Source organism: Acipenser ruthenus, chromosome 15 (genome assembly GCF_902713425.1).
Source record: "Acipenser ruthenus chromosome 15, fAciRut3.2 maternal haplotype, whole genome shotgun sequence".
Classification (NCBI taxonomy): domain Eukaryota; kingdom Metazoa; phylum Chordata; class Actinopteri; order Acipenseriformes; family Acipenseridae; genus Acipenser; species Acipenser ruthenus.
The window spans coordinates 27073004-27097638 of NC_081203.1; the positions used below are offsets into that span (position 1 = coordinate 27073004).

General features: G+C 35.0%; 1 protein-coding gene across 4 annotated transcripts in view; it reads left to right on the top strand.

Annotated features, from left to right (window-relative positions):
* The window catches only part of LOC117422277 (neuronal PAS domain-containing protein 3), a 237578-nt gene that overhangs the window by 89342 nt on the left and 123601 nt on the right, over positions 1 to 24635 (top strand). For all 4 annotated transcript variants that reach the window (XM_058987671.1, XM_058987672.1, XM_058987673.1 and 1 more), the window contains one exon: positions 13187 to 13269. In XM_058987671.1, the coding sequence (XP_058843654.1) occupies positions 13187 to 13269 (83 nt within the window). The remainder of the gene's footprint in view (positions 1 to 13186; positions 13270 to 24635) is intronic.

Sequence of the window (24635 nt, forward strand, 5' to 3'; positions counted from 1 at the left end):
TCACAATCTGGGACTAGATGATAATAATAAGAATAAGAATAAAAACAATATAACCCATGCCTCCTTTATTATTATTAGCAAGTATATTGGTCTATTTATTTGTTAGACATTTAGAAATGTAATAAAAAGGTACAAACAAATTATTTGTTTGTTATCTTCTGTTTCTAAAGTATGCCTTTCTTCTGGAGTTATTTTAGCAAAGTGATCAGTATAATATCAAAACTGGAAAATGTGTCACATATTATTAAATATCCCAACAAATTTTAAAAAAAGCCTTTTCCAGGCTGATAAACAGCACTACAGATCATAACCCAACCTTTATCTTTCTTTTCTAAACAGATGGTGTTGCTCGGTAGTGAAATTTGGATGTGATTTCCAGTCTCAAAGCATTTACTATTAGGAGGCTTACTGTGAGTTTGTTAGTCCTATTGATATATCCTGATGATAATTTGCACTTACAGTGTAATTAGACTGGGCTTCAATTGCAGTTACCATGCAGTTAATCTGCAGTCTAGTATCTTCAGCTACTTGTCCAAAGTTAATGACTTTTCACTTCAGTTGCTTTTCACCTAGAAATATATGAAAATATATGCCTTTGTCAGATTGTTTAGTTGAGTAAAAGTGAGGTAGAATAAGCTGATATTCCCGTAGTCACAGAAACACGAAACACATCTTCAGGCTTACACAGTTTCAGTCGAAGGTCGGCCCCTGCTTATTGCAGCATTACATGGGCTGCTGTATGTGTAATGCTGGTAATGAGTTGTGTAACTGTACAGCACTGCACTGACCTTTCACCTGGGGCCATCACACCCAGAATCAATGACCCTCTACATGCAGATTCCAGCAAGATTATTCTGTGCAAACAAAAAAAGAACGTTAGCTGGTGAAAGAGAAGACTGCCGAAACCAAAGAGCCTAAATTTTTTTTTTTATGTTAACGTTTTGTAGACTTTTGTAGTTTTTATTTATTATTTTAGAATTACTCCTCATTATTTCTACAAGAATTGTGTAAAAAGAAAGTTTACAAGTAGACATAATGCTTCCCATCTTCAAAGAGAGATTGTGCCATATAACTTGCTATGGCAGGTCACAAGTGATTTCGGCTTTGATCTCCGTATTTACTGTTGATCTCTTTACTGATTTGTGCATTCAGGACCCTGTCTCTGGTCATTCATTTTTAATAGGCAATCAGGGTTTCCCCACACTATAAACAGCATGGTTTCGGCACTAATTATTTTTATTTTAATCATCATGACAATCAGAAACGCACGTGGCTATTTTATATATAAAATGTAACCTGGAAAAGCATACATTTTTTATGGTGCAGTTTGATTTTGGCCATCTTAGCAAGCTATTTCATCTTTCTACTGTTGATAGGCCAGTAGTACACATCTTCAAATTGCTGTTTTGAAGTTGTCTCTCGCTGTTTAAACAATGGGCAGTTTGATACTCATTATAATAGGTATTGAGTGGTTAAGGTCCAGTTACTATCCTGTTGATTTTTTACTATAGTGTTGGTAACATATTCAGACAAACATTCAGTTTAATGTATCAGTTTAATGTTATGAAAATGTTATTAACTGTTATGATCACTGATACAAACATTAGACCAGTGCATATCATTCCCATCATGTACTGTATTTAATACTGAGGCTGCCAAACAGCCACAATAACCTTACCTCAATTATACCTTGTGTAGTGTCTTTTGTTATAGCAGTTGTTTTGTGACATTTGTTCATTAATGCATTGAGATCCATTTACCAAACTTGCAACGCTCTTTCTTGCATTGATCCCATTGAATATCCCTCATGAACTTGACCCACAGTATAGATTAGATTTAACATTCCTGTAGAGTGTTTGTCCTTGAATTCTCCATTTTTAATGTGTGTTTCAGAATTGCATAAGATTGGTATACTGTATTATATACCCCTAGTATCCATGTGGATGTGCTCACTCATGCATGTGCATTTATGCTGCTTTACAAATGAGATTTTCCCTTAGGATCTGAAGAAAAATAGATCTAATCCAGGACACGGTCTCCTATCCTAGCACTTGCTTGCTTCTTATTACTTTAAAGAAGCAAATATGTATGTGCCAGGGATATTTACACCAGTGTCTAAGCTGCTTAACTGGGTTTTATGCTTTCTGTTTTTAACACAAGTTTAACAAAAAGGGTGTTCAAACTTTGAATATTTCAGGATCTGGGATATATTATAATATCATGTAACTGAAGACATTTTAGCATTCAGAATGGTTACTTAATATTTAGGGATTATATAGAAAAACGGAGCCCTGTGCACCTGTAAATGGTACATGCAATAGATACATTTTTAATGACAGAAGGGACTGAATTAACAGCATTGACAATCTGGATCAGATTCACTCAGTTGTCATACAGTTTGTGTTTATTCTTTGAAGAATATCCTTTGTGTAAAAAGCAGGGAAGCACAGCCAGTCAGATCAGGATGAAGGGAGGACTTGATTCCAGCTATCATCACAGGAATTTTGTACAACTGGGAGATTAAGGTTTCATGGGTTACACAACATATACAGTTATACAGGTTTTCACATTATATATTTTAATTCAAACTTACAAAACATTACCATTGCCATCTCTTCAAACCCAAATCCATGCCACCATTTGTTATGTTATTACTTTCCTTTGCCACTTTAAAAATGGTCTGTATATAAACAGTTAACACTATTATCTATGCTGTAAATGATTTGCTTTCAGACACATCATTATAATGAGATTCAAGAAGTTGAGAAAAGCAACTTTACTTTAAATTTTAAAACACTACCATCAGTTTCCTGTCAAAAATAGAAAAACAACAAATAGATATTTTCTATCACGTCCTATTACTCACACATTCATATGTCTAATATAAATTGTTTTTGTCAAACCCTCTTTATGCATATTGCTTTGTTGATTCTGGTGTTCATTACATTTTTTGCAGTGTAGCCACATCACAGGTTTAATATACAGCAAGTCAGTTTTGGTTCAGTAATTTCCATCTTACACAATACTTCTGCTAACTAAAGGCTTATACTTTTTTTAATTTATTTTTTATCAATTGAATGAAACATTGCTCCCAGGGTGATTTGATATGCACAAGAGAACTGCCTGTTGGTGATCCTAACTGAGCTTCAAGTGGGCCGTGTTGTGTATCCCTCATACAAACAAAAAACAAATGTGCTCGCCATGCTAAAATATGGTATTTGGACTATAAAGTAATATCATTGAAAATAAAGGTCTTGGGTATTCTTTACTATGTTTTCAAGCAGAGTAAGCTTGGTATTTGGTGATTAGACACTGGATTCCCCTTTAAAAGAAAATTGACATTTCAATTTAAAACAGTAGTTTTAAGAGCACAATGCTGGGCTAATATCAGCGCAACACAAATACCTCAAGACAATTCTAAGTTAAAGACTTTTAAGAAATTACACTGGTGAAGCCAATAGGTGGAAATTTTACATGACTTAATTTTACCTTAGTATCCATAATTGAACCATTTAAGCAATGGATGAATTACCCAAGACAATTCATTGTGTTTTCTTTTATTTTTTTTTTATTTTCTTAAAGAATTAAGTAGCTACATTTGTATACTGTATTTTATTTTTTATGATTTGCAATTATTTTGAGTGGTTTTACTTGCTGATATAGTGCTATAATCTGCATGTAGAAACTGTTCAGTTATAGTTGCCAGACATTTAATACACAAATCTAGCACAGACTAGATTAGTGTCTCTATAGTAGTAAGAGCCAGCTCCATCTATTGAGTAGATATTGTGGATCAGATTTATTTTTGTATTGCTGGCCCTAGACAATATAATATTATTGCAATGAGAACAAATCTGAATGACTGCACACATCATAAGAAAAATGTGGAAATGTAATTTGTAATTTGAAATGTACTGTCTTTTTTTTTTGTGATGTGATCTACCATGTTCTCCTACAGATCACTCATTGTTCTCTTCAGCTTTCCTTTAGCCTTCATATGTAATGTGTTGAACTTTTACTCATCTTCTATGGAGGTAATATTGTTTCCAATATATAGGCTGGAGTACTGTACAACATTCTGCTGATGCAATGCATGTTTGCCCCCTCCTCCAACCCCTACTTGTCTTTGTTCCAAAGGTCTCTGACATTTGCCAGTAGAAAAATTGATTTACCTGAATCCACTCAATTCTCTTGAAGAAGATCAGGATATTTCAAAGCAACAAGAACTATGTGGTCAGAACTGGGAAAATGGTGTACATACCTCTACCTTATTAAAAAAAAAAAAAGGTTGTGTGTATTATGCTGGACTGTATTGGGTTCTGAAACCTGCATTTTTTTTATATTATTCAGCTACCAATTCAAATGCCATAGAAATACAATGGATTTTCTTTTTTAAACATAAAGCAATTGGAAAATACATGGCCTGCTGTATCAGTTGATAGCTAACACAGATATAGCTTTAGTAAAGCTGGTAATATGTGAAGGAGATATTGCATCCTAAAGTACAGTGGACATTACCCTGTGCCTTCCCTGGTGTAATGTCCACCCATGAAGATCACAGCATGTGAAAGGCAGACAATTCAGAGAATAACCTGTAAAATCTGTGAATGCCTATTTCACCCTTTATAGTGAGTTACCTCACACATCACATGGGATGAACCGTCTCTGGACCTTCAGTATCATGTTTACTTGAATAAATAGATGTTCTTTTATGTTCTTGTAAGGCTGTTTTTGTCAGTATGTGACCCCGCTGTTATGTTCTGTTAGTTGACATTGTACGTGCCATTCTGACTGTTGCGTTTGCAATACGATCAATGCTGTTGTGGTTGCTGGGTTACATGTTACCGGATGTTGTGGAGTGTTGCTGTTGCTGGGATGCGTGATGCCGTAAGTGAGCGAGTGTGTACTGTATTGTGTGAATGTATTTATGCATGCACAGTACTGTGATGTATGTACATTATCTAACTTTCAAACTGTGTTATTCATCAGAAGCATCTTACTGTGACCCTTGTGACCAACTTTGGCTCTGTTAACCTCAAGCCGAATCCACAGCCACCTCTGCTAACCACTAAGATGGGTTGGTTTTCATTTTAGATACTAGTGGTTTAATGTCTGTTTACACTGGCATTAACTGGAGACAGATGGAAATGAACTCTAAATGGAACAACTTGCAGGGAACCAAGCCAAAACTGCCGCTACAAATGTTTGTAGAAAAATAACAAAGATCTTATAGTTTTCTTATACTGTATACAAAATGCAGTCACTTAAGAGACTGCCTTTGTCTTTACAATAACTCTTAAACAGTGTACATTTCAATTGGTATTTAAAATGTATTCCTTAGAAATAATAAAAAAAAACTTTATAAAAATGTATATTTCACAAAGTTTCTCAGTTCTGTAGAGGAGTGTATCCTGCTGTGCTCAAAGTGTACTGTTTCATGCACTGTGTTGTACAGCATGTTCTGGGGGTCAATGAACTGCATTGGAAAGTCATTCTAAAAGCAATTCTAAAGAGAACAGCAACAAAGAATAAGTGGAAGATTATATAAAAGAGGGAATGAGGGAAAATGTAGTCAAACAGATTAAAAGTAGATGGTAAATAAAGTACATACCGTTTGAAATACAGTAGATTTAGTAATCCAAACCATTTGTGACTGGACCTTGTAGTGCTCAATGCCATACTACATATGTTCCTGACACTAATCATAACATTACTCTATTGAAGTTTGGTTTCTATTGTTGCTCTCAGCCTACTTTTGATGATAGAGTGGTTCTGATTCATAGGTCATTTCAAACATCAGGGGTCCAGAGTCTACTGCAAAGTGAATAACAAGATAGCAAAGAAGAAAAAGTTGTATACAGTTTATATAACAATTGTTGATATATCTAACATCAAATAACTTTTTCATATTCCGTGGTACTGAGCGAATATTTTGTTTTATTTTTTATGCCAGATCTCATTTTAGAATCTATCTTGTATTTATTCAAATCCAGTGGTAGAATGACCGGGGGTATCGCACTGTTCCAAAACACAAATCTTGCTTAACAGACCCCAAGCATGACCTAAGAAAAGTAATTCCCCGAAATCAGCTATTAAACATACAGTACTTGTTGTATAAACAGAATACCCCATGCACATTGCTATGGTTATTTCACGCATGAGGTTAGCCGTAAACAACCGACTTAACCTCTTTGGGGGCTTGTGGGTTATTCGGCTGTCCTCTTTCGTGAAATACCTACAGTACTCTTTGAATGTTCATGGTGTGTCCTCTATGTATTAACCATTTTCTCTACATATAACGTTTTAATTTACTAAATTTAGTTTATTAAAGCTTTAGAAGGGGCAGCTAATTGAGAGGAATGGTAAGTTATCAGCGAGAACTGCCAGAGACTCTCTATACAGCAATTTATCTGTTTTCATGCGCAGCAAAAGTAAATCAGCCAGTGTTTTTCAAGCACAATAAAAGCAGAATTTGCATGAAAAACACAAGTCAAGTTAGTAGAAACAACAGGGGCAACCATTTTTTCACATTTCACGTTTTTGTTTCAGATTCAGATTACATTTCGCAGGTAGCTCTCGGCAGTGACATGGTTTCTATCTTCAAGTACAAGGCCATCATTAAGACGTCTTTGGTAAATGCCTGTGCTTTACATTAAGAGGCAGACATTAACCGCTGGCACCTGACAGCGGGGTGCCTTGACAGTTTGATAAATTAGGACTGACACTTGCCAAAATGTCTGTCCTTCTCTCAGCCTGCCAGTTGAACATTTACACTCTGTTAATTGAATTGAATTTGTGTAACAGTACCTGCCCCTGAGCTTTAGTGATGCCGGAGCTGCCATTTAGCTCCGTTAATCCAGAACTTGGGAATAAGGACGCTAAGCTTCACAAGAAATTATTGCAGATTTAAAATGACAGTCAGGGGCCCTGTTGCCTATTTTCCGTTAAATGAGAAATAAATTAACAATAGCAATAATGTAGACTTATAGAACTGAAAGTTAAATTGACTTTCAAGTAGCAGAGAGATTTGATATTGCTACTATTCTGAGAATCTGCTTGCATATTTTACAGCACGTATGGAAAGCTGTTTATTCAGCGTCCTCATTGAACACCTACCATACTTCATTTATCTTTTAATGTTATTTTGTATTCATATGAGCCAGCCTTGTTATATTATGAGAATATGAGTATAGCTTTGATTATTAAAGTGTAACACCCACACACTGTTAGTCAAGTAGTCACTGTTAGTCACACACTCTTAGACACTCTGTACTACTATAACTAAACCAGCATACCAGTTTGCTTTTCTTTACATAACATCCAACCTTTTTCCTTTTCTATTTTCTGTTTTGTTCTTGCAGAGAGCAGTTTTTAACCATGTTTTTACATATATATATATATATATATATATATATATATATATATATATATGTGTACAAATGTTGGGGGCAATTCCATTTATATTTCAGTTGTGTTCTTTAACAGACCTTGAAATGTCATTTATTATAAGTAAATCAGTAGCATGTCTGTTTTGCACACAGGTTAATGTGATTGTAAGCAAGTTTCAAGGAGGAAGTTTGTCTTTAATAATAATACTAATAATGTAAATAATACCAATCATAATAATTCCAAGTACTTTTTGTTGAGGTCATGGTATTGAGATTTGAATTGCAGCAATCTTTGACCGAATCACAGTATTTGTTTACCACTGTGTTTTTACTTTTAAAATGATTTGCAACAGACCATCAAAACACTGCCTGATACACATTAACATTGTAAATGGAATATTACAAATCGAATCACTGCAAAGATAAGTAAGGCCATTTTAAGCAAACATGCAATGGTTATAATCTCACAGAAACATTCAGGTTCCTCCATCATGAATTAAATCTGAGGATTATTTGCCCTAGTATTTACATAAAAGGGTCACTTTTTTCACTTAAAAATGAGTTTTCACTATAATATATTTTCACAAGTGTCACAATGAATTAATGACAAACAGCATGGTATTCATTTCAGTTGTTTTAAACCAATGCAATACATTACAATGTTTAAAAACAAAATGAAACAGACTACCAGCTAAAAATACAGTACACATGAAACTTAAATTATGCTGGTTTTAAGAACTGTTAAACATAAACTGCTCAATTTTAGTCATTTTATTGGCAACAGTATTTTACAGTGCATCCTAGTTTTGTTTTTTGTTTTTTAAATAAAGTTTTTATGCAATTACATCTGTCTGCATTTGAAGTCATGTTCCCTTATACAGTAGGCTTCAATGTTTTGTTTTGTTATCAACTTTGATGTTTTCTAGGTGAGGAGATTATTTGTTTAAGTTTGTATTTCTTAGGAAAATGGTTCTGGTTTGATATACTGCATGGATAATGTATTGTGTTTGTTGATCAGCTTTGTCCTCAAAATTGTTTTAAAATGGATGAAATAATTTACTTAATTATGATTACAAAGGATTAAGTGAATGCAAGTCCAATATATCATTAAAGTTTTTTTTTTTATTTATATTTTAGAATTAATAAGCAAAATAATAATATTTAATAAACTATTATTTTAAACTAATGGAGTCAATGCATACCATTTAAAGGTCTTTCCACAATAACAAAAAAAAAAAAAAAAGTCTAAAAGCCAGAAATGTATTATGCAGTCTGGCATTGAGAGGTAGATTTTAAAACGCTCATTTGTTTTGATTAGGGCTGCAGTCTAGTGATTAATGTGGAATTATGAGGTTATGCAAATAATAAAAGGCTAATCTGCAAAGCTCAAACATGGAAATATTGAAATGCAAGTTGTACTTCAGTGGTTTGGAGCTTATTTTGTTATTTATTTTGTTATTATTTTCATTGCAGTTTGGAATGTAGATTCCCTGATTTGGCTAAACTTTTTTTTGATGTTTCCAGTGTCTGAACTCTGTAATAGGGGATGCCTGACATTGTTGAATTGTAATTACTGTGGTACAAATCAGATTTAATAGTAAGCAATAGATATATATTTTACTTGTGCACAATTTTATTTTTACATTCCTGCAATCAAGATTTCATGATACTTCTGACATCGCTGTGAATAATACAGTCAAGAGAAATAGAAATGTATGCACATTATGAAAAGGGTTACCCCAATTTGTGGAGCAGTCCCATCTGAAGCCTTCTTTGCACAGTACTGTGCAATAGATACTACATAAGCCTCTACTAGTTTAACACTTCATATGATATGTATTCTAATGCATATCACAAAAAAAAAAACACTTTTAAAGGAGTATTGTAGAGATTGTGAGGAGACTGGCAGTTACCTAAATCAGTGAAGCACACAATAAAACAAATACATTATCAAGATTTTGTATTATTATTATTATTATTATTATTTTGTATTTTAATAGTAACCCTTGAAATGGAATATCCCTTTGTCAAGATTTTCAGGTTTTCATATAGCTGTATTAGTTTGGATAGTCAAATATGAATTATATACTTTACAGAACCAAGTGTTTTTTTAAGGAGGGGTGTACATGATCAAAGTGTGGTTGAACAGGCAAACAAATCTTAAATTGTCAGACTGACTGACACATTTATAATGCATCCTCAGAACCACAGTGATGCATTTAAATATATATGACCTTTTGAGGGAGGTCAATCCTGATCATAAATACTGCTGAGAGACTACTATGGTGGTGATAATAATAGTTAATATAGAAGTTGAAATTTCAGTTTTAGTTCCTCAAAGGCAGTGAATCTTCCGAAATAAAGGAATCCTCAACTCCTCTATTCTGAAACATATGTCACAACATCAGTACAATGGAACATTTCTCTCTGACAGAGGCTGTAACAATGTACCAATAATATCTTCCTGGATGGATTTCACAGGTGAAATATAATTTTACAAGTCGTCTGTGTATTTTATGCAGCCATTGTAGACAAATAGTAGACCTGCATGTAGAAAGGCATTTATCAGCAACTAAAGTGGAAAATCCCAGATGAATTCAATTTGAAGGAAAAAATTAAAATCTTTCGATCAGTCTTTGAACAGTGATTTAAGTCTTAAGTGTACCTCCCTTTAAATGTATCTCTTGATCAATTCTAGGTATTATTTATTCAGACTTGTTAACAGTTCCTCATTTAAAATAAAGCATAAACATGACTTACATGAAATGAATAAATTAAGATGTTTTTTTTTCACAGTTATGTGTACATGACAAAAGGTTTTTAGTGGTTGGGCTGTAAAACCTAAAATATGTTTTTGTAAATTTGAAACGTGAAAATACATGCTTCTTTTGGTGCTTGCGTATTTGTGTGTGTGTGTGTGTGTGTGTGTGTGTGTGTGTGTGTGTGTGTATTTTTGGCCCAGTCCCAAAGGAAAAGAAAAGGCTAAATGCTTAAAGCATGACTAGAGTGTAGAGTTGGATTTACTCATGTTCCAGATAAGTGTGGAATGTTTGAAGGACAACAAACCTTCCTCCTTCTCCAAGTTCTTCTTTCCACCACGCCAGCAGACCACAGGGACTCCTCTCTAACTGTAAGGCAGACAACATGGAGGCAATGTTTACAACTGGTCCTTGAGAGTATTTAATGGCCATCCACTGCTTTTATTACAACATTAATTGTACTTAATGCAGCCACATTACCAGAACGCTTGGCTAAGCTCTGAAAATTAAGTACGGAGTACTTTGTTATAAAATTCACTGTAATGAGCTCTGGTGGGACAAGGTCTGTTAAATTTGAAATTACCACAGGCCATTTCAAAGGACTGTGCATGGCGTTTCACCCACTTTAAAGTTGAAACTTGATAAATGCCCTAAGGGCACTGTTCTAAAGTTATTCTGAGCTCAGATCAATGCTGTAATATTATCCCTGATTTAAACAGGCTTCCTTACTACCTGCAAATTCAATGCCTGTGCTGTAAATATGCCTCAGAAAGACTCTCCACCCATTGGAACTAATTCACTTAAAGAATTATAGTATACGAAACTCGTAACCATACATTTTACATCAAAACAAACAAACAACTTTGGTAATAAAACATGTCTATACTATAAAAAAAAGAAAAGTGACCTGTTTTATTTCCCTGCTCACTATCAGATGCCAATAGTGGTAAATAACAACTACTGCATATGTTTTGGGTAGGAGTGACCTTATGCAGTCAGCAGTTAGAAGGTGCTGCTTCTTTCACTGGCAAATTACTTTTTGGAATGTTCTCAGTATCTGAAAATGCTTCAGCCCAAAGGCAGCTTAAATCTGTGCATACTGGAGGACACTAGATTAATGAACAATAGTTGCTTCAGAGCTGTTGCTGGGATAAAAATCTATCAATAATAGTATCCACTAGCAAAGCTTTCAGATCTTGAACTAGTAGTCTCATGCTATCAACCTTCTTTTGTAAAGTGCAAAAGCAACCTTGTCAGTTGTTTACCAGCTACGTCTTATCAAAACATGCCCTGTGGCTCATAAGCCTAAAATGTGAATTATTAAAACATATTAAATTAATTAAATACTTATTAGGCTCCAGAAAGGCTGCACAATGTCAAACTCCAATACTGAAATATTCCAAATTACTAGTGGGTCTTCACCTTGCAAATCAATTGCAGAATGCTTGCAACTTAGTTTACCTGATCGTAATTTGGAACTTTGTTTTTAAATTGCAGTATTTGTCATATCAAAAAAGATTATTTACCCTACAGTGATTTATTATGTTCTTAAAATTACCTTGGTTGCCTGTCTCTGATACAGGAATAACACTTCAGGCTTTTTTTTGTTAAATCTGTGAAAAGTCAGTGGTCTGAAGTTGAAACAAGAAGTTAACATCAGTGCATTAAATTGCACAGTAGCTTAAGATCATAGAACCAATTTGCTGAGCAATCAGCAGTCTTAGGCCCTGTCCACACTACATAACCAAGCTCAAGAACCATACTGAAAAACATTTTAATTAATCCAGCTCAAAGCCACCACACTTAACGTTTCATGTTTAGTTGGGCTTAATGCGTACAAACATGATTAAAATAGTCTGGTTACAGTTCCCAGCAGCGCAATGGACTGTGGGACTTAATATGACATTATCCCACCATGCACTGTATTTTATGTTTACAACCCGGCAAATATGTCTTCACGGAAGACATAGCGCTTCTTAGCATGAACGTTATGGCTTCGTTTCTTAAAAACATGAGGTACATTTTATCATAATGTGTGCGTTTCATTTTGAACTCTGAAGTTCTCCTTGACCGATTTCATCGCTGATGTGCCTTGATTTCGGCATCTGGTTATGTCACTCGTGATCCACCATTTTACAACAAGCCTCAGAAATTGCATACAGACCAGCAGTATTGATAGTCATTCTCAACTCCTTCAGGCGCCTGTTCTGAGTACTGTATTTGTAATGTCTACTCGCCAAAATATATCAGAAAGCATTTTGGGATATTGGAAGATACACAAAAAATGTAGATTGGTATTACTACCTGATGCGATGTAATTTAGAACCGGACTCGAGACTACCCCTGAGGTGGTTTTTGAGTACGGTATTAAATGCTGCGTAGTGTAGACGCTAACTGTATTTAGCACTTTTAAACCGGTTTATAGGCATAGTGTGGACAGGGCCTTAGGGCAGGTTCAGGCTGAATGAAGAGTGTAGTAATTCACTGACTTTATAGTATGTTTCTTTTTTCCCATTTTTTTTCATAAAATTATGTCCACTGCACAGTGCTATGAAACATTAAGCATCTGATTAAGTACTTCTCTTCAGCTTCCCCAAATTAAAACACCGTCACAGTCATAGTTTCATATACAGTATGATAACCAGCCCTATTCCTAACCCTCAACCAGAACCTTAACAATACAGTAATTACCTAGTCAAATGTTTCAGTTCAGCGTAGATCATTAAATCACACTTATATTGTAATTACCTTCTAATTGCTATATAATTACGTGTAAGATGTGTCCTGCAACTTAAAGCGTAACCAAGTATTTGATCATGTTTTTTTGTGTTTTTTTATTGTTATTGTGTACTGGCAGTTACTCTTCCTCAGGTTTGTGAAGATGGGAGTACTGTTCAAGGTCTTGGTTTAATGAAAGTGCTCCCACTTTGTGCAGTGTGTCTACCATTTTCTGGTCCCTAGTGTGGTGTGTCTCTGGATAGATTTCCCTTTACTGTAAACCTTTATTATCCATGATCCTCACATATCTTTTCTGTTCAGCTATAGGAGCCCAGCGCAGGAGAAGTCCCAATGCTATGGCGACTGAGATTTTTGAACAACATCTGGGAAGCCACATTCTGCAGGTATGTGAGGAATGCCTTCCTAGTTACTTTTTGCATGTTCACAACTTCATCCCCTTTTTTATTTTTTGACAAAGTCAGTTATTTTTAGTTAAGTTTGTGCAGTTTTCCTTTTTACATTTGAAGGCTGAGTCTTCAGGGAGAGGAAAAATGTTTGATTGATAACACAAAAGACCCATTTTCCTTTGAAATATTGCACAAAGTGTATTTCACCGGCTTACATTAGGCACATTATACGTTATTGATGTTTATTTGAAAGTCACTAAGTATTGTCCATTACATAAATCAGTTTAAATGGTTGTTGGCCCAGTGTATGTAACATAAAAGTCGCTTGTTGCAAAATCCAGTGAATGCTCATGAGCTTTGATCATAAGGATGAAGACATTTTCAAAACTGTGGTGGTCAATAGATCCGCCTCTGTTTTAAATCAGTTGAATAGATCCACAGCTGTCATAATAACATTTCTCTTTCAGACTTCAAATTTATGGATTGAGTGTGGATTGTACAATATCCTTAGTTCATATGAATTAAAATGTTATTACTAAAGTTTCACTATTTAATTATATTGTTATTAGGAGCACTTACAAAAAGACATCACCAACACACAAGTTGACAAGTTGATATACAGTACTGTGCTCCCTCAATATTTTGCTGTCAGACTTAGGAATAAGTATTGTGCCAATGTTGCTTAGCTTTGAATTGAACAAAATTTGTGAATTATTGAATTATGAAATTGAGACTGGAAATATAGAATTGTCTGGTGTCCTTTAAATATATACTGTATAAGAAATCTAGCTAATGGCATCGCTGTTCATGGTTTGTGTGTGTGTTCAAGTGGGGGAAAAATAATAATTTCTCATAATAAATCAGATTTTATGAATTTAGGCATCCTGTGTCTATAGGTACTGTGATTCTTGAAATGTATTTTTGTTTACGACTGTAAGTCGCCCTGGATAAGGGCGTCTGCTAAGAAATAAATAATAATAATCATATTTTGAAGAGTGACAGGTAGAACTCTGATGTAAAACAAGAAAAGACTTTCATCATTAACAACTGAATTTCTGGAGGTGGGTTTAAAATATGCACTGCACAAAGCTAGGTCGATGATATTGTATACTTTATACTGTACAAATCCTATATACAAAAAGCAATGTGAATTTTCAATACCAAAGAAAGACCTGGGCATATGTTAAAATAATGCAAGCCTTTGCCGTGCATATTTTCACTCCCAGTTTTAAAATCTCTGCTGACCTAGAAAAAGTAATTTTCAACTTTTCCTCTTCTCTGGAAATGTATTCAGCAACATAAACATCTAACCATGGGCGACAATTGCATACCAACAGGTTAAGTGGCTGACAAGCAAAAGGAAATTTATAATTAACATCAATACCAGGCCGAAAGTCTGTTGAGGCGTGGCCTTTTCAAGGAAGGACTTGTTCCTGGCAAATTGTCCCCATTAATCTTCAGCTTAATTGATTGTGAAAAGTTTTAGGATGACATTTAAAAAACCATGCTCTGCTGGTGATTGATTTAGGGAAAATGAACTAATAATGAATGCAAAGCAGTCATTACTTGTTGAGCTCACCAGCTAATTTTAGACAGATTATACTGTGTTTGATAGCGCTTAATAAAGCAGTCTCCTGATGCGCTCTCAACTGCAACTTACCTGCACTTGGGCACATTTATATAACATGCTTTAAGTCATTTTCTTGCTTTACGGTAAGAGGTTTCATTATTCTTTCTAAATTTGTTTTTGCCAAGAAGCATACCGGTTAACTTAAGAACATTTCCTGTGTTGTTACTGGGTCTCACTGTTGCCCAGGAATTTTTTGAAATTGAAAGAAGCTGTCTGTTATGTAGTTTTTGTTTTTTAAATAAATGGACAGTCTTTCAGCTCAGCAAGGGCTTAAAACTCTCTGAGAGACTCAAAGGGGAAACTGGTCTGGTCACATTGGAATAAACAGTATCTCGTTCCAAAATACTGGCACATGAATATCAAACACAAGCAAGGTTTCGACGTGGAGGTGGAGGGTTTGTGCCATGCATTTCTAATAATACAGCATTTAGATGACCCAAATACTCACATTTTAACTTTTAGAATTTTAATTTCATTAGGCGTACAGTATTGTCTTCCTTAGTCATGTTTTATTAAACAGTATTACAAAAATATTAATTACAAAAAATAAGAATACTGTAGCTACTGCTACAAAATGGTAAAATGTTTGATTCACTTCACTATTCAGAACAAATAATTTATATTTAGTAAGAATATAAACCTAATTATTATTATTTATTTCTTAGCAGATGCCCTTATCCAGGACGACTTACAATTGTTACAAGATATCACATTATTTTTACATACAATTACCCATTTATACAGTTGGGTTTTACTGGAGTAATCTAGGTAAAGTACCTTGCTCAAGGGCACAGCAGCAGTGTCCCCCCACCAGGGATTGAACCCACGACCCTCCGTTCCAGAGTCCTAATCACTACTCCACACTGCTGCCCTACGTCCTTAATACTGTAGCCTTTATGCATTTTTTATAGCAGTAATACTACTACTAACTAGACTGTTATAAAACTGGACACAGTAATAGGGTAGGATTATTTGCATATGCATATTAACATAATTAAAATGACTCTTCCCAAGAACACTGCAGGGATTTTACATTACATATTTGAGCACAACACTGTTACCTATGAGAACTTATTTGCATTTGGAATTATTCTGATTGCGTTCTCTGTTAAATTGGGCGGCCACACCCCTTTAGTGTCTGTGCCACACATCAAAATGATCTGAATTTGTTATTTACCCAAAGACATTTCCTACATATGGCAGTGTTGAGTTATTTTCTAATGGTGAATAATTTAGTGTTAAAATAAGGCTTCACCATAGGCTAAGATTCTTGCATGTTACTGTAGTGAACAATCATGGGCTTTTAGCTTGGTGAGCTCTTTCTTCAAAGATTACTGAAGATTACTGAACACAAAGAAATAAGGGTAGACTCGGACAACTGTTTCAGTAAAATAAAACAATCAAACCCTAGAAGCCTTTGTACTATTCACTGGCTGTATTTTTTTTTCTTTACTTAAAGAAAACTAACAAAAGACAATTAAAAGGCAGTCATTAGTTTTTGTATTCACAACCGGTTTGTGTTGTTGATGCAGCAACTGAGATCTAAAGACTGCTCACTTTTATCACTGCAGTTTTTAAAAAATATTGTGGAAAGCTCTGTATGCTATGGCCAGAGTAACAGCATTGCCATAAAAGTGATTTCTCATGATTAGCAGATGGGTGGTTATATTTATCTATGATGTTCTGCTGCTGAATTGTCAAACTCAAATCTGTTGAGAAACATGTTCTTGTTTATCTTTGGACAAATGTTCCAGCATAACTTAGGTAAGCAAAGTTAAATCGGTCAGATGGGGAGCCCCAAGTATTTCTCTTGCAGTCTAGCAAAAGTATTTTCGGCTTACTGCATTGTGTTCCAGTCTCTTTTTACTTTAACTGACCTGTCTGCCCCTAAAAATAATCTCTATACAAGAGCTTTTGTCAGCCCTTTGTTTAATCAAAAACACATAGAATAAATTTAGGGCTGCGTTTTGTTACCCAAGATAATCAATTAACTGATTGTAAATGCGCATATTTCTTATGGTAGCTGCCTGCAGTAGCAGAAAAATAATTCGCAGCTATTTTTTATTTAAAATTGGGGAGGTGGGAGGGAGCTTTAGTCTGATTTAAGAATATATGAAGAATGTTGACGTCTTTTAATAATGCTGACTTTCTTAAAAGAAAATCCAGAATTGGAGTCACTTTCAAAATTGGCTACTCTGAATACTACTTTGCACCACACTGGGCATCAGGATATGTTGGCGGCAGCAGCAGCAGCAGCAACTTGCATTTGTGGGGTATGTAGCAGTATTTTTGCGGTTCGAGTGTTGCTTATTGCGCCATTTCATTGCAGAGAAAAACGGGGAGTTTGAAGAAAATGACAGCTCTCAGCACTATTTGTTGACCGTTTTGTTGTCTCCTGCTGAGTGTTGTCATTTCCATAGTCAGTGGGCTGTATTGAATCAGACAGCAGCAATAGGTCATTAACAGAAATGGATGACATTCTCCAGCAAGCAGAGAGAACCTCTCTGCTGCTTAAATAATAGCATTTCCATCACCGACCATAATAGTTTACATGAAATAAATTAGACTCTCAATAGATTCTTTTTTAAGCAGGACTGGCAAATAAAAAACTCAGCTGCCTGTGAAGGGCGAATGTTCTCATCCTAAAAGGGGAAAAAAAGTATCCTTTTCATCTTCACAGCAAAGAATGAGACATAGAAATTAATCTCTTGTCATCAGTTACAGTTGGTTAGCTGGGCAAACCACATAATGAGATTAGTATTGGTCAGGTGTTATTTTGCCCACCAGTGACTAGCAGCAGTTTTTGCTTTTATTCACCTCCCCCTGCAGTTAGTTAAAGGTTGGTGGGCCATGGTAATCTGGTTTTTCATTGTACTAATAGTGCTAATTTTGTATTTCTAGACAGGGGGGTAGGGTTTTACTGACAGACTTGTTTTTATTCTTCCCACACATTAGCCTAATGGATGAATCCTTCTTTGTGTGTAGGGGTGTGTGTGTGTGTGTGTATGTGTGGGCAGGCATTACTATCAATGTGCGGACAAAATTTGAGAAAATGTCCACACAAAGATAGTAACTCCTGAAAAAACGATGTTGTGGAGATGTCCCCACTTTGTTAAACACCTGTTTTAAGAACTAAATATGCCTTAAAAAAAAATGTTTGTTGTCGACTTCCATCCTGTGTGGAGTTTTGTCTGACTGGAGTTAGAAATAGTAAATACATATATAGTGAGAGTCAATGAGAAGTCCCCACAAATATAGGAATGCAAACATGTGTGTGTGTGTGTGTGAGTGTGTGTGTGTGTGTATATATATATATATATATGACACACGGAATGTGAATGCATCCGAGAAATTGAAAAAGAAAAGAGTTAAGTAGTATATGCTTGTACTTTACAGGGACATGCGAAATAGCTATGCTACCAGGAAGCCTGCATTGATATTTTATGCAACTACTGTAGATCTTTTCAAATTAAGCTTTTCTGTTTGGTTTGGTTTTGATTTATTTTGAGCAGTATGCATCATCAGTGCAAGTTTTTAAAAAGGGGTTTTAACCCTTCCCTCTTAGAAACTGCTGGGGTAAAAAGAGTCTCTCTGTCAGAAATGACAGCTGTTTGCATTTGCATACATCAAGCGGCAACGAGACGCTGTATTTGAGGGTTGTTCTGTGCAGCTGTCACAGAACCACCCTCAAATACAGCTGTGCAGTTGTAATTGCAGGTTGATTTGTAGGTTGGCAGAAATCATTACATATTGTGAGCACACGCGCACACAATATATAATGTTACCCCAAACTGTTTTTATACAGCTGGAGATATTAGTTTTTGGAATGCAATACCAGGAGTATTTGAGGGGCTGTATGTGGTGCTCAAAAGCATTATGTGATCCCACCAGCAAGAAAATTAAGATTTATATCAACTAAGGCAAGTGTGGGTACATCTTTTCAAACTTTTTTTTTTAATATTACAGTACAATTTTTTCAGCCAAGCCTACCTAAGAATGTGACCTGATATCAAGACTGCACAGATTCTGAATTTGCTATTCCCATTGGGCATACTTCTTTGCTTCTGTCACACACTGTTCTAATGTCCATGTTTAGTTATATAATGAAGTCCAAAGAAGCACTCATTGCACTCGAGGTATTGTTAAGAAAATACAATTAACTACAATATTTTAAAGCTGCCATGTTTTCATAAACAAAGCCTCTTTTTTTCTTTGTATGCAACATGTGTATCGATTTTTACTTATTGGTTATAGTGATATTTAGGCAGTAGGGTCAAGAGAACCCTAAATACATATACTATGTATACATTTGGCCATTTGATCAAGAAAGTATTTGATCTTCATAGGCTGGCTCTAAATCTCTATAAATATTTGGCATGTGTTTTTGGCTGTGTTTTTACTATTACTGGTGTCTTTATAATAATTCAGGGGGCACAAGATATACACACACGGTTACTTTTCCCCCCAACATAGCCCATGGGATGTCCACAGCAGGGTGTTGTGGTTCACTTAAATGCAGTGAAAAGATCAAAAGAAATGTAAGTCAAGATCATGAAATGACACAATAATTTAAACAGTGATCAAAGGAAGAAATAGAATTAAGACATGGCATTAAATCATTTTAAGTGCAGAGCCTCGTAAATTTGGGATGGGGGTCACCATGTGACAATGTAAATAGATTTTGCGTTTCTGCAGAGCTAGGAAAAGAAACGATCAATTACTCCTGTTGTGTGTTGAGTCTCAGCTCTAAACTTTACATATTCAAAGTAACTGTTTCTCCCACTTGTTAGTTCTGCTTTTGTTTACTAATTTGAAAGCAAACATGTCAGACTCTTTCTTACTATGGTTCAGTACCCTGCATAACATAATGGGAACAGTATTTACATATCTGAAAAATACTTACACAGACAGGTCAGAATGTAAAGTTGATGAGATCTTGCAGCGCCTCTCCACTGGTGCTAGCTAGAAAGTAATGTACAAAAAGGATTGAAAAAATGATCTGAATAGTAGCTTGAAACATATTGTTATTAGTGATAGCAGGTGTAGTACTATACAATTCAGCTATAGTTATTCGTTATAGTTTTATATAAATATTTGTAAAAAAGTGCTTTGAACATTTAAACACATAGCACATAGTGGTACATAGCAGTCGTTGTGGTCACATTAATGAATGTAAAATTAATATTAAAGCCCTGAACTGTACATATATGAATGCATGACTCGTTTTATGACATTATATATATATATATATGCGATTACTTTTATTTTCCATATCACAATATTCATGACACGTATTTGCATTTGATTTTTACTTTTTTCTTTTAATTGGGCTCAGTCAATCATTGACTGACAACTTGCACTGTGAATCCATTCTTATTCATTCTTCAACAGCTGCTTTCACTGTGTCAAGTCTACAAGACAACAGTAATGTCTGTATGGCAGGGAATTCTTGTTGTGTAAAAATATACACCATTTAAAATCCATAAATATTTAATGTTAACATAGCAGTACCATAAATAAAGATTCAAGTGTTAATTTATACTTGGAAATGACAAACACCATTCGCTTTATCCAATTACTGTAGCACTGCATTGTTATGAATGAATTCTACTCTATGTAATATATATGAATGCAGATGCCAACAGGAATGCATACAGTACAAAGGGTGACAGGACTAGTGTTTTAACACAGTCTTAAATATCTTTTAAATATACAGAAACTAATTTAAGACCTTTATTGAATAGTCATTAATACCTTATTTGTAGTGTTCTGCATTTCCGGTTTATTTCGAATTTTACAGAAACATTACAGAATTTTTTTTTTTACTGAACCTCAGTTTTTACTGATTTATACACAGTTTTAGTCTACTATTCAGTATTTTCCCTGTACTATTTTTTTAGGAAAGACAAAATATTTTTATTAAAATGCTATTTTATTTTGACTCCGACACTGTAATAAGTAACTCTACACTGAAGACCAAATAACATTTGAACGTTGCACGTGATTGATTGCTTTGCAAACACATTATCACCTGATTCTGTTGGCCAATGGCAAGTGCTGGGTGTAGTAACTAGCTTTCAAAAACTAAATTGAAATGCTTACACAAAATATAATATTTTGAGTGGATGAGGAATGGGGAGAAAACGTAAATCAGTTTATGAATATTCAAAAGAAAACGATGTTTCAAAGTATAAAAAAAAGCCAAATAGCAGAAGTGTGCCAGATAAGGCAGAGGATGCGTTGCATTGCAAATACCTTTGCAATGAGGTACATGTTCGCTGTGACAGAATAAAATAACATACTGAAAAAGTAAGCAACACATTAAACTAAAACAAGAAAGTTAACTGAGAGACAAGCAATCCATTTCTGTTGCTTTTGTATGCGCTTTAATAAAAGAGAGCGCAGAATGAGTTTGTCAGAGCTCTGTGCTTTGCTGGACAGCCACTGTTTATTGCAGAGGGTTATGTATGTATTGGTGACTTTGTGCGACAGTACTGTCCATCAGCTAAACACTGCCTAACACCGACAATCTTAATCGTAAATATTTGACAGAAAATTATCATGTTTTAGTTGGTACATGGTAAACTTATGGAACACATTGATGGAAATGTCCAGTTCTGTCTATTCTTTTCTTTTTATGATTTCAAGGCTAATAAACCTGGCTTGTTTTGTGCTGTTGTCACGTTCATACCTTCTGCAGATACTAGCGCTGTCAGCACAGTGATTGCCCAAACGTTTGCAAAGTACCAGGTAATGGGAAAATGTGGCCTCGATTCGCACAGATTCTGCTTCATCATACTTCCCAGGTACATTAAACTTAATCAGAAACCAGAGCTGCTACACATCATATTCCAAATGTAAAGTGTGCGTACTGAGATTTTTTTCCGCCTGATTTTTCCCAATTTTATCCTTATTTTTATATATATAAAATAAACTCCTGGGAAAAATGTGTTAAGATATAAAACAAAAAAACGGAACACTACTTATTTGATATCTTTCTCACACCACTCTGCTACCATCCTTGCATCATTTATCAAGTTTAAAGTATTTTGACAGGAAGGGGGAATTGGAGGGGGGGGGGGGGGGGGAGAAAAGTATATTTGAGGGGAAGTTTGAAAGACAAAAAATAATCAGACCCTCCATTTATTTTGTGCAATTTAGTTTTGATGTATTAAAAATTCAATAAATCACGTATCTAGCTTGACTGAAGCCGCAGAGATATGAATCATGTTGCTTATGTGATCCAGCAGGTGCATGAGTGTTCAGAGTGTGGGTAGAATTTTAGAAGCTGAGAGGAGGGATTTGATTGGATGCTTGTAGTAAGTCCTCCTCCTTAGCTGAGAATTGTCAGTTCTGATGGTTGGAAGTAAGATACATTACAGAGTGACTGCAAGGAACCCAACCCTGAGAGAGAAGTTGAGAATGCTGTGATATGGAAGGAGCAGCTACAGATCCACTTTAAATAAAAACAAGAATAATAAGATGAGATTAGCTTCAATCAACGCCTATGAAAGTTAAGTCTAATAAAGTTAGATTATTCCTTTAATAAGGGCAACATGTATCTGTTTCATTGTGAAGGTGTGCAGTAACATTTTGTTCATATTTTAATTACCCCATTGTATGTCCCAGTTTTAAGCTAACCCACAGCAAAAATCATAATTGCTGTTTAAACTACTATGTTCCTCCAAATGACTGTCTCCTGAAGGTATGTTCTTTATTTTAGAAATTCAAAATATTTTCCTTTCTTGCACTTTTCACTCAGCGCTCAGGCTTTCCCGATAGGGAATGTGTTACTGGTGCCCTTCTTCAGTGCTCAAAATCAGACATATGCCTCAATCTTCAGGTTTTTCCACTGCTTGTCATAAACAAAAATGCAGCGTTTGGTTAACTATCCTGTGTAACAGACTGAAACTGAGTACATTTTCAAGCCTACAACTGAATTATTGAGGATTACTCTTTTTTAAATGACAGCAGAAAGAAGCAAGCCTGTTCCGCTATGCTGTAGGGCCCCTGCAGCACTTGGCTCTGTTCATGATGTATTGTGGTGCTAGCATTTCAGCTCCCTCCTGGGAGCTGTGGTCCTGCCATAGGGTCAGGAGTTAACTACTTGGATTTTAGCTGTGTAGCACTATCAATACAGCTCCTATGCAAACCCTACTTGACGTCACTTTCAAATTTTTGTCACTGTTTGCCGGGGCCTCAGAAAAGTCAATAGGAACATTAGATGGGCATCCTTATTATTACTTACCACTTCCTGCCAGCATCCTACCAATTCATTAGCAATGGGAGTTTGGAAATCAGACCCGATTATTTATACAGTCAATAGCAAGGCTTGTCTGCATTCATAATTGTTTGGTTTTATAGCCCTGTCTTTAAACAAACATTGTCTATGGTAATGTGATGCCCTGATGGATGGGAAAGGTTTTGTCTGTGAATATCATTTGGATAATTAAAAATGACAGATGAAATCGCCTGCTGTCTTGACCCTTACTTTGTTCCCTGAGTAATGCCGAAGAGATACTGATTGCTGTCAATCAAAACTCATTGGAGGGTTGTGAATTCTGCCAGCCCTGAACTCTGACCCGTGGTGTTGACCTGAAATAGATAACAACCTTGAAATACCTTCAGAATTTAAACAAGTTTTATACCACAGGGGCACCTTCCCAAACGATATCCCTACACACGCTGCCTTATTTTTCTCCCATGTACCTGAATTTACAAAACTAGTGTTATTACTGTACAAAAGCTAATAGGAAAACAAAGATGCATCTGAGAACATAGAACTTAGTAAATTAATCAATATTAAAGTGAGATAAGGATTATATATTTGTTTAATAATAATAAGAAAAATAAAAATAAAATGTTACCAACTCTATTGTTTTTATCAAACTGTGTAATGTTCTTACAATAGAGACGCATAATGCCCTGGTTGATATTATTTATATATTATAAGACATTAATCTAAAAGTAATTTCTTTATCTTTATATCTAGGTATTGTGGCTCTGGTCCTAATGAATAATTTCATTATGGTTTATAAGACCTTGGTTTATAAAGCCCCTTCAAGATATGTTCAGCACCTCTTATTTCTTTCTCTTTACACAGCCTGTGGTTATTTACTTAATATTGTACATAGTGACAGAGAAATACTGTGTATTAAAAATATGTCTTAAATTATATGTACTTAATTCTAAAGCCACAAAGCAAGTCAGGAATATTGAATAACCCATGTCCATGTATTAATTAAAAAAAAAAAAAATTGTCAAGAACACTGTGAGTGCTGTTTTCTGAGAAGACTGCACAGACTCCATTTGAGCCTCAGGAACTCTTTAAGGGTATAATTTCATCACAACATGAACATAAAATATACCTCTAAAGGCTGTGATTACTAACCACCCAGGCCTTCTTGCTGTGACAATTAGCTCTCAATTGTTAAACACTTTTTTTATTACTGCATTAGGGACTGCGGATGTCTTGTCTTTCTTTCTTTTCTTTTTTGTTTAACAGACGTGAGTTTATTATTATTGTTGGATACGAACACAAAGGAACCACAATAAATTGTTTATTGGCCATGAAACGCCATAGATTTCTGGTTAATTTAATTGAGTCTGCTGTGGTTGACTTGGACTCCAAAGAGACTTATTAAAAGCAAGTATCTGTAAACCAGTGAACTCTACTGTTTTGTTCAATAGATTTTTTTTTTAAATGATAATAGAAGATTGGTTCATGTTGCCC